At 41.5% G+C, this 11,739-nt stretch overlaps 2 protein-coding genes and 1 non-coding gene across 3 annotated transcripts; 1 reads left to right on the forward strand and 2 right to left on the reverse strand.

Annotated features, from left to right (window-relative positions):
• Window positions 1–652: 652 nt before the first annotated feature.
• Window positions 653–725, forward strand: TRNAR-ACG (transfer RNA arginine (anticodon ACG)). Its single transcript has one exon. It is a non-coding gene; the product is annotated as a tRNA-Arg (tRNA).
• A 1,198-nt stretch (window positions 726–1,923) lies between these two features.
• On the reverse strand, window positions 1,924–4,042 carry LOC108953350 (triacylglycerol lipase 2-like). Its single transcript, XM_065193740.1, has 9 exons — window positions 3,863–4,042; window positions 3,667–3,777; window positions 3,412–3,552; window positions 3,236–3,346; window positions 2,951–3,094; window positions 2,784–2,824; window positions 2,620–2,699; window positions 2,355–2,450; window positions 1,924–2,249 (listed from the first exon to the last, which is right to left on the reverse strand). The coding sequence occupies exons 1-9, from the start codon at window positions 4,040–4,042 to the stop codon at window positions 1,924–1,926; spliced, it is 1,230 nt and encodes a 409-aa protein (XP_065049812.1).
• Window positions 4,043–9,538: 5,496 nt separating this feature from the next.
• On the reverse strand, window positions 9,539–11,739 carry LOC135679758 (triacylglycerol lipase 2-like). The gene is made up of 9 exons (XM_065193741.1): window positions 11,566–11,739; window positions 11,361–11,471; window positions 11,105–11,245; window positions 10,923–11,033; window positions 10,645–10,788; window positions 10,470–10,510; window positions 10,231–10,310; window positions 9,965–10,060; window positions 9,539–9,861 (listed from the first exon to the last, which is right to left on the reverse strand). The coding sequence occupies exons 1-9, from the start codon at window positions 11,737–11,739 to the stop codon at window positions 9,539–9,541; spliced, it is 1,221 nt and encodes a 406-aa protein (XP_065049813.1).

The following is an 11,739-nucleotide window of genomic DNA, read 5'->3' on the forward strand; positions in this document are numbered from 1 at the left end:
TCGCTTGACCTCCTTCACTCACTCCTAAAGGTCTATAGGGATTCAGGGATATATGATCTCTCTATGTAACATAATCTTTCGTATATGCAGTTTTCGATTTTTACGTATCAATCTTCGCACGACGACGAACACATATTTGGGAATTTGAAGTTTTTCTTTTTCTGTTCTTCTGCTGTATATGTGATGTCGCCCTCAGATTTCCTTACGGTCAGTTCCCTATAAATACATGTATTCTTGTAAAGAATAAAAAAAATTTGAAAGTGAATTTTAATAAAATAACTACTTTGCTCTTTTTACAACAAAGAACAGAAATGGCAATTCATTTATTTTAATCATATATTATTATAGTGTCATAAGAATACTTTTTACGAAGTTAAGTTATATTATTCTATGAGATTTTTAATGAGGTTTTAAACCTTTAAATCATACATAAAAACATTATCGATAAGAATTATTTTACTATGAGAAAGGAAGCATTCGTTGAGAATCGTAGAAGACTAAAGGTCGATAAATAAATAATATATAAAAAAAAGCTAAACATTTGCTTGGTTTCGTATTTTTTATTAACATCTTCGAAAGAAAATTAAAATTTTCATTATCGTATTAAAATCACTAAGTTATTCTTCTGTGTTTAAATTTCTCTTGCATTGTCGACTCTGTGGCCCAATGGATAAGGCGCTGGTCTACGGAACCAGAGATTCTGGGTTCGATCCCCAGCAGAGTCGTGTGAAATCAATTTTATTTTATTAATTTTTTTAGTGAAATTAATAAAATTTTTGGATTAAATTAAATATATATATATTTTTTATTTAAATAAAAGCTGTCTTCTTACCTGGCCATATAGATTCATGGTCTGGCAGCACTATGATTTGAGATGTGCAAGCAGGCCTTTCAAGGACTTCGCAACTGTTCAATGCAGCATAGGCCATAGGGTTTGCAAGATCTCAATGCAGCAAATTATGAGAGATAATGGACATCATCACTTGAGCTTCTTGTATACACACAGCAGCTACCAACCAACCATTCGATGCTAGTCAATCATTAGAAGTTGTTTATCGATACTTTTTTTTTTTCTATCGTTTTGGCATTATAATGAGGATCGATGTATCACAGGAGCACTATCCAATACACGCTTCCAATGAGTGACCTAACAAGGATGCTCAGATCTCCATCGATAGCACTTTTGCCTTTGCCTAACAAGGATGTCCACCCCAACGATAGTAGATGACTTCTCGATCCTACCAATATAGACTTCTAAAGATAACTTGACATATGTCAGAGGGCACCATCTTGTATGACACCTTGTCGATATATTTATTGACGATCATAATTTCGAATGTGCACTATTGATTTATGCTCGTTTCTACGTCTTTGTAGATCCAATCCAGTGGATATGGCTTTAGATAAGGAATGATCTTGAGTCCAAGTTTTTATCATTAACTTATCGAGATTAAATTCTTTTGGATTTCAATGTTAATGATCGCATTTATGATCAAGCAATTTGGCCATGTTATTTGCCAAGGTAGAGGCAATTTTTATTGGAAAACATGCATTTTGATTGGAAAACAAACTCATTCCTCACCCTCCACACGCACCAAAGAAGACATGTAGCAACAACAGCACTATAGATCAACCCAGATTTATCACCAATCTACTTGTGTTATGATAGATACTGTTTCGATTGACGACGACTCATCGGATGTGATGCCACTTAGTAGAAGCTGAAACGGTGGAAAAGGGTTATAGCATGGATGCCGATTCGATTGGTTAAACATATGATTTATTATACGGAGATATATGATTTATTTCTCTTTCACCTCCCTTCGTACATGAATCTCCTGCAGAGTGAGTACACAAAGAATGTCAAGTCGGCAGCAATCGCGTATAGTTATAATATTAAGCACTGCACCGGGAAGAAGCCCATCAACTGTGTTTGTCGAAGAATGCGATGAGGCCGTCGTAGACGACCTGCTTGGCATTCACCCCCATCACGAAGTCCAGATGTGCGTACTCCTTCACCAGCTGAGCCACGAGCTTGTCGGCGGCGTCATGGTTGCTGAGATCATTCAACAGCAGCTGCACGTCCTTCACGTCCGACAGCATGTCCCCGCCGCCGTAGCAGAGCAGCAGCGGCAGGTGGTGTGGAATGTTGGACAAATGGTACTCGGGTGGGCTGCTCTGCCCATACGCAGCCATGTTGGCCGTACTGCTCCCGTGGTCGTATTTTGTTATCACTCCACGTCTGAATGCTGGGAGTACTCAAAGACAGGTAGGTATACAGACACTCTCTTGTGAGGAAGAAATCTAAGTAGCTAAAGTATATGATATTTTAGATTTGTATCAGACTGACTGACTCTGTGAAAAATGGACGAGTGTCCTCACGGATGTAGGCTGGAGTTCATACTTCAAGTACTTGTCAACAGTGGAGTCATTGAGGCAGCAGTTTGGCCCTACATCCAAAGTGAGTGTGTGGGTGTGTGTTGCAGAACAAGGAAGGAAAAGCCAATACACATATATGTAAATTAATTGAAGACTACAATAATAAATACATATATGATTAAAGTCAAATCAAACTTATGTTGCCGGCGGAATATTATCACCGGAATAATTTGTACGTACCTGTTAATGATGCCATAAGGTCGTAGCAGTTCACCCCCGGCATAGCGCAGACCAACTCCAAAAACTTGGTTCCGACTGCCCTGCTTATCCATATTAGGGAACACACTTGAATTAGAAGAGCACATTTTCTTTTGACAACAAGAGGGATATGTTAGTTTATGTACCCTTTAGGATCAAATTCTGCCACTCCAAGCGCTCCCAACATCTGCATGAAAAAAAGCAAGAAAGCTATGACACAGCTCTGGACGTCGGAAAATTAAAGAGGAAGATAATGAATGATGTAGCTCCCTTGATGAGAAAAATCAATCGAGTGTCGTGAACTCGTTCTTACTTCTCCTGCGAATGCGCTGGCTGCAGCTCTTCCGATCGTAGTTGTCATGGAAGTCAGATAGGCCACCGGAGTCAAAAGGGCAGCTGACTTGATCTTATCCACCAGCTTCCCTTCAGAGAACGCTGATAGAGCAGTCAGAGTTCCCTGTAGCATCATCCAACGTCTGTCAGTTGTTGTAGTTGTAGTGGTGGCAGTAAGTAGCAGAACATACATACGAAGTAATTCAATGTGGAAGGAAGAATGATATGTATTGGCATTAAAGTAATTAAAAGAAAAGTCTCCTACCATGGAGTGACCGACATAGTGCAGCTTCTGCCCAGTTTTCTGGAATACGAAACCCACAGTAGCAGGCAAATCATAGCTGGCCAACTCATCCCATGACCACGCCCAATAAGCCTACCAGACAACAAAAGGATGATGCTCAATACATCATAATCAGCAACGTAGAGAAGATGACCAACCGTGTCTGATGTTTTGAGAGACTCATGGCGACGGCTCCACCTGGTGCCCCTGCCGTGTGTAATCCATACATCGAATCCGTTGTCTGCAAGTACGAAAGGCAGCGATTGTTGAGGTGGATTCAGTAGCCATGTCAACCCGTCCTGCCATCATTCATCGATCGTCAATCATCATCATCATCAGAATGACGAAGAAGACAACGTACCCTGCATGCATGCATGCATGGCAACACATTCAGATTGCTTAAGGGAACGTACCGAGAGGACTCCATGTTGGAGCAGCACCGGCTGCCTCTTGCCCGCGCTGCCGCCTCCTCTTCCTTGTGGGATCCTGTGCATGGTCAGTATGTACCCGTCTTGCGTCTTCACCTGCAAGAGACGCAACAAGCTTCAACCACTCATGCCATGCCCGCATAAATCATCAATCCACCCACGTTTATCTGCACTCCGCTACCTCATATTCTCGGCACTCGTAACCCCGAGGGCTCACCACGGCGGTGCACACCCCATCATCCGCCGCCTCGAGGCTTTGCACCAGCTGCCGTCTTCCGTGAGCTCCAGCCAGCTCGCCCTGGAAGCCCATGGAGAGGACGAAGAAGATGACGAGACGCCAGTTAAAGCAACGGAATCCCATGTTGGAGGTAAGCGAAAGGTGAGATCACCTCCTTCACCAAGGATTGGTCTTCTTACGGGGAGAAGGATGAGGAGGAAGTGGATGAAGGATGAGACCTCGTTCATGGCCTTCTTATAGGGCGGAGGAGGAGGAGGAGGAAGGAGATGGCGAGGATGATCTGTGCAGGCAGTTGAAGGGTGGTGATATGTGATTCTCGCTACGTGTTAACGGCTCTCAAAAACTGGCATTTAATCCACCCAAATCTTATTCTATCAACACTTTAAGACATAACAAGTCATATAATTTTCATATTCCGTTGGTCTAATTTTGTTGTTGTTGTTGTTGTTAATGGTTTGTTGTTGTGACCTTTTTTCACTAACTCCACAAAAATTGAAAATTAGATTGCCGTTGTGTGAAATATAAATTATTGAGATAAATTTAAACTCTTCACCTCTACAGTTTATGACATGCTCTGCATTACATATTCCACCTAGCATATCTCTTAACGGTGATTTGCTAGTATAACCATGCACTACCCGATTGAAAGCAAACTGATAGTATGGTAAGCTTTCGTCTCATTTCTTTATGTGTCAAAGTTGTATCCTCGAAGGAGATGAACCATAGTGTTGTTTACTACCTCGGTCTGGCAATCAACTTATGGATGGAAGGCCGTGCTCCTCTTCGATTTAGCATCTATAGTGGTCCAAAGTGAACTCCAAAAGCAGCTCAAGAAATGCCCGTCATGGTCTAACACGATTGAACTTGAAAGATCAAAGTGTGTCCACATCTGTTAGAAGAATAATCGAGCTACTCCTCTGATTATTGTCTTCTTGTAAGGTATGAGCCCCACCATCTTTGAAAACCTATCGACCGCCACAAATAGATAGTCGTGTCCCCATTTCATCATAGGTAGACCTCTTAAGAAGTTTATAGATATTCTCTCCCATGATCATGATAGAACGGACAATGGAGTATACAACCCCGATTTTTATTTAGTTGGTTTTGAAGTGCTACAAAGGATGCATCCTCACATGAATTGAGCCAAGTCCTGCTACATCTAGGGCTAATAAACATATCATTACAGGTTCTCCAAGGTTTTGCTCATGCTGAAGTTTCCTACAACTTTTGTGTTGGAAAATCTAGAGGTGATATCACATGCACAGTGGAAGAATAGAAAACAAAAATCCTCAAATTTTCTATAAATTGTGTTTGTCATCATGCGAAGATTGGTACACAAAATTCATAAAACTAATAAGTACATACATGAAAGATTGTGTCACCTAAGGAGATCGTATATCCTTGAATCCCTATAGATCTATAGGAGTGGGTGAAAGAGGTCAAGCGTTCTCCTCTCTAGCGGTGATCCACATAGTAGAACTGTGACGATCCTCCTCGAATCTCTAGGCCTACTATTTGAGGAGGAGAAAGGGAGAGGATAATAGAAAGTGACAGCCAAGAGAAGCTCTAGCATATGAACCTTTGGTTCCCTCCTATTTACAGAGCCCCCCTGTTAACTTAACCTTATTGGATCTTGCCCTATTGGGTATTGGATCTCCATCCAACTACCCAAGCCTCTTAGATTAGTAGATCTCTATCGAATAATCTCTCATTTAATCTTATTGGATCTCAATCATAGGATCCAATAATTCATGGGCTTATTGGATATCCAATAAGATAGGGGCTCCGACGGATATCTCATATCTGAACCTCTACTCATCGCAATGCTTACCATATGCATGTTATCCTCTAGGCCTAATATCAAGCTAGTCATGAATCATACCAGTTAGAACTCTTTTTTGCTTGGTAAATTATTATATCAATAATAATTCACTCGATTCATCGACTGCGAACGTACTTGGCCACTATGCCGAAGTCCTCAGACGATACAAGAGAATCCAATCCATTGGACTTGTCTATCCTCGGTTACCCCATACCTATAGTCTCTCATCCGTCTAATATCTCAAAGACTGTATACCAGGCATGGTACTGTCAAGCCCAAACAGTTTCTACTCGAGTCTCGCTCTAATCAAATTCTCCCAGAAAACTCTCTCTCAATTCGAATGACCATAACGAGAGATTTGTCTAAGCAAAAACACATGGGATATTCCTTTTATAACACCGAGAGTGGATGATCCTCTATCGACAATCAATAGCCCTCGTAAGGTTGTCTACAACCCCCGATGACTGGTTGTACTAGATCTGGAACCTCTAGACCTATAAGTTTGATATCTAAGAGTGGAATACTCATACATGATATCCTTAGTGTCTCAAGTCTAAGAACCAAATACTCTATTGGGACTACAAAATCGTTGTTTGACAATAAGACATCATCAACCATCCAGCATTCTGTAAGCAGATCAATTAGTGAATTTATTCTCCAATGAGCACATGTACTGTACCCCTAGTGTCCCCACATGAGCAACTATGAGACTAGTTGCATCTATCATATGGACGGGTATACAACACACTAGTCAACACCCTAGTATATCTGGTTATCTCGATGTCCCTCTCGAGTGACTTATGACCGGGATTATTTAGGATATGTGTTTAAAGGTGAATCGGTCTCATTATCGTGATCTCATCACGATCCGATTCCCATTACACAGATCCATAGAAATCAATATATATTAATGTATATATGTAATAAACAATATAAAGTGATAAAATATCAAATAATAATAATAAGCAAAAAGACTACGTGTCAAGTCATATGTGTCATCACTCACGTGATTGACTTGCAGGGCACCTATGACTAGCATTTTAATGAGTATGCTTCTCGTATCTAATTCATACACAAATCTAAGTACCTGTGTAGAGCAGTCCTCCTCGGAGCATAAATTCTATATTAGTTATTGACTTTCTCTATGATGTCTTTGAACTCTAGGTCTTCCATGTACATGTCTACATCATTCTCATGAAAACTAGATATGACTTGCATATGCATGAAAAGTGATTGGAGGTCACGATAACATGTCAGCAAGCTTATTTCGTACTCTCTCTTTATACTTGATCACTGGGCTGAATGAATGTGGATATGGCATCCACTTCATATGTCATGCTTGTTACAGTTTAGATTGCATCTAAACAGCCCCGACGCATCCACCACCAACTCGAACAAATGCTTTAAAATCTATGTTAATATGAGATCTCTAAGAATGCTTGAGGAGAACCAAAATAGAGAGAGTCAACTCATCTCATTTTGGAAATTGATATATTCCCAAACAATACTCAAATGGGAAAAGAAACTTGCAGCACCCCAAATAAGTGATACATTACAGTACGTTAATGATGGTTTGTTACTTTAGTAGTTGATAGTTTGTTCGTACACTTCCCATTGCAAAGAATGATTTGTGAAGAGATCTTGATGTGTGAAATGCAACTTTTAAATAATTAACCATCGATAGTTCATGCTGATTTCGTGCTCCACTACATGTTGTGGGGGAAGTATGCTGAATTCTTCAAAGAGCTTCAAGTATTTATTGATGAGCTGTTGTAAGCCTATATCTTATATGGTTTTATGGTCCGATACTGAGGCTAATGTTTGTTTTGCTATTGTAATCGATTGAATGATAAATAGCATAAACTTTTGACACGTGTTTACCATCCTCTTTGCTTGGATGACATCATTAGGTCGATTGGCCGTCGACTTCTATCCTTCTTGATGATAAACTTATTTTCATCCTTTGGAAATATGTATTGTTGGGGCTAGTATAGACCCTTGAAGATAACTTGACATATACCAAAAGGGCACCACCTCGTATGTCACCTTAACGATATACTTGTTGGTGATCATAATTTTGAATGTGTACTAGCTATTTATGCTCATCTCGACATCTTTCTGGATCCACCTCAGCAGATATGCCTTTAGATGAGAAGTAGTCTCGAGTCTAAGTCTTTGTACTAAGTTATCGAGATGAAATTCTTTTAGATTTCGATGTCAATGATCGCATCGATAATCTCCTATTTCACTTAGATCTTAAGAGAGAATAATTCTTCTCAAACTTTTGGTTATAGAGTTGGATTCAAGTCTATAACCTTTGGTTCGAGTGTGAAATAGGTGCTAGTTCGGTTTGATCATCTCTTACGATAGCGATCGCCTTACATCGATTTTGATTATTCTTCTTTCACTTCTTCAGGAAGAGTTTGGAATGATCCTTCTAGTGCTTCTCCCATATTTGACCTATAATCTTATAGTGATCACAAATAAATTGTTTCTTTTAGAAGAAGATGTGGCTTTATCACTCTTGGGATTCTTCTTGGCTTTCGGGTGATTCCCTTTTGCCTTCTCCATATTTTTCACGATACGTGTTTAATTCTTTTTCTCGATCGTCATTAACATCAAGCTCATTGTTGTGTTATAGTATGTTTTGAAGAAGCTTAGCTCATTGTTTATCTGGGCATGGAGGCCAATGGTGTATTTCATCATCGTCGAGTAGTCATCGAGGGAAATTTCGAGTGCCACCACTTGTTGTCAGAACTTAGTAGTGTATTCTTGTATGGATCGGTCCCTTTCTTGGTGTATGTGGTGCCACTTCCTTCAACTTTCTTTGAGATACCCCATAGGGTAAAATTCTTCTCGTACGAGCCTTTTAAATCATGTCCATTGTATGTCTTTATCGTTATTGGTTCGAAGATAGGATTTCAACCATTCGATTATATTTGGTCAACATGAGTCGCTCAAGCATCACCCTATCCTCGCTACTGTAGTCATATAGATTAAAATAAGTATCAAATTGATCTATCCATTAGTCTAATACATTAGAATTGATTGAGCCATCGTAGGAGGGTAAGTTAATGAGAAACTCGATGCGAAAGGGTGGAGTCCTTGATGTGATGTTTCATTCAACAATGTCTTGTTTGTAATTATACGGATCGAGACGACTCTGTCTCTCCTTTACGGTGATGTTCTTTCCTCATTCAATATTCACTTTAGATGGGGGCACACCCGTTATTTTTGAGAGAGAGGTGAGCCTTAAGTTTTTAGGGTTAAAAAACTTTTCTATGATTTTCCTTATTTGGTTTCTTATACTAAGAAACATACATATCTTTGAATTAAACCTTACCTACGACTGTCAAGCAATTTGGCGATGTCATTTGCCAAGGTAGAAGCAATAGCTTTATAAAAAAATACTATACACCGACATGCATTTTTATTGGAAAACTAACTCATTCCTCACCCTCCACACGCACCAAAGAAGACATGTAGCACCAACAGCACAGAGATCAACCCAGATTTATCACCAATCTACTTGTGTTATGATAGATACTGTTTCGATTGACGATGACTCATCGGATGTGATGCCACTTAGTAGAAGCTGTAACGGTGGAAAATAGATATAGCATGGATGCCGATTCGACTGGTTAAACATATGATTTATTATACAGAGATATATGATTTATTTATCTTTCATCTCCCTTTGTACATGAATCTCCCACAGAGTGAGTACACAAAGAATGTCAAGTCAGCAGCAATCGCGTATAGTTATAATATTAAGCACTGCACCGGGAAGAAGCCCATCAACTGTGTTTGCCGAAGAATGCGACGAGGCCGTCGTAGACGACCTGCTTGGCATTCACCCCCATCACGAAGTCCAGATGTGCGTACTCCTTCACCAGCTGAGCCACGAGCTTGTCGGCGTCATGGTTGCGGAGATCTTTCAACAGCAGCTGCACGTCCTTGACGTCCGACAGCATGTCACCGCCGCCGTAGCTGAGCAGCAGCGGCAGGTGGTGTGGAATGTTGGGCATGTGGTACTCGGGTGGGCTGCTCTGCCCATACGCAACCATGTTGGCCATACTGCTCCCGTAGTCGTATTTTGTTATCACTCCACTTCTGATCGCTGTGAGTGGTCAACGAAAGTTTTACATACTCTATTGTGAGAAAGAAATCTAAGTAGCTCAAGTATATGAATGATATTTTGGATTTGTATCAGACTGACTGACTCTGTAAAAAATGGACGAGTGTCCTCACGGATGTCGGCTGGAGTTCATACTTCAAGTACATGTCAACAGTGGAGTAATTGAGGCAGCAGTTTGGCCCTACATCCAAAGTGAGTGTGTGTGTGTGTGTGAGTGCAGAATAAGGAAGGAAAAGCCATTACACAAATGTAAATTAATTGAAGACTACAATAATAAATACATATATGATTAAAGTCAAATCAAACATATGTTGCGGGCGGAATATTATCAGCGGAATAATTTGTGCGTACCTGTGAATGATGCCATAAGGTCGTAGCAGTTCACCCCCGGCATAGCGCAGACGAACTCCAAATAATTGGTTCCGACTGCCCTGCTTATCCATTAGGGAAGACAGTTGAATTAGAAGGAAGAGCTTTAACGATAACATCACTCAATGTATGGTCGGTCGGTCATGTTGATAAGGCCTCTGATGCTTTTGTCAGCACATTTTCTTTTGACAACAACGAGAGGGATGTGTTAGTTTACGTACCCTTTAGGATCAAATTCTCCCACTCCAAGTGCTCCCAACATCTGCAAGAAAAAGCAAGAAAGCTATGACACACCTCTGGACGTAGGTAAATTAGAAGAAGATAATGTGATGTAGCTCCCTCCCTCCCTCCCTTGATGACAGAAACATTCAAAGAGTGTTGTGAACTCGTTCTTACTTCTCCTGAGAATGCGCTGCCTGCAGCTCTTCCGATTGGAGTTGTCATGTAAGTCAGATAGGCCACCGGAGTCAAAAGGGCAGCTGACTTGATCTTATCCACCAGCTTCCCCTCGGAGAATGCTGATAGAGCTGTCAGAGTTCCCTGTAGCATCATCCAACGTCAGTCAGTTGTTGTAGTTGTAGTGGTGGCAGTAAGTAGCAGAACATACATGCAAAGTAATTCAAAGTGGAAGGAAGAATGACATGTTTCGCATTAAAGTACGTAAAGTCTCCTACCATGGAGTGACCAACATAGTGCAGCTTCTGCCCAGTTTGCTGGAATACAAAACCCACAGTGGCAGGCAAATCAAAGCTGGCCAACTCATCCCATGACCACGCCCAATAAGCCTGCGAGACAACAACAGGGTGATGAACCTGCTCAAGACTTCATAATCAGCATTGTAGAGAAGATGACCAACCGGGTTTGATGTATCGAGAGACTCATGGCGACGGCTCCACCTGGTGCCCCTGCCGTGTGTGATCCAGACATCGAATCCGCTGTCTGCAAGTACGAAAGCCAGTGATTGTTGAGGTGGATTCAGAAGCCATGTCAACCCGTCCTGCCATCATTCATCCATCATGCGTCGATCATCAGAAGAAGAATGACGAAGACGACAACGTACTGTACGTACATGCATGCATGGCAACACATGCAGATTGCTCGAGGAAACGTACCATGAGGACTCCATGTTGGAGCAGCACAGGCTGCCTCTTCCCCGCGCTGCCGCCTCCTCGTCCTTGTGGTATCCTGTGCATGGTCAGTATGTACCCATCTTGCGTCTTCACCTGCAAGGGACGCAACGCAGCAAGCTTCAGCCACTCATGCCATGCCCGCATCAATCATCCATCCATCCATCCACATTTATCTGCACTCGGCTACCTCATATTCTTGGCACTCGTAACCCTGAGGGCTCACCACGGCGGTGCACACGCCGTCATCCGGAGGCTCGAGGCTCTGCAGCAGCTGCCGTCGTCCGTGAGCTCCGGCCAGCTCGCAATGGAAGCCCATGGAGAAGACGAAGGTGATGACGAGAAGCCAGCAACGGAATCCCAT

Source organism: Musa acuminata, chromosome BXJ1-7 (genome assembly GCF_036884655.1).
Source record: "Musa acuminata AAA Group cultivar baxijiao chromosome BXJ1-7, Cavendish_Baxijiao_AAA, whole genome shotgun sequence".
Lineage (NCBI taxonomy): Eukaryota > Viridiplantae > Streptophyta > Magnoliopsida > Zingiberales > Musaceae > Musa > Musa acuminata.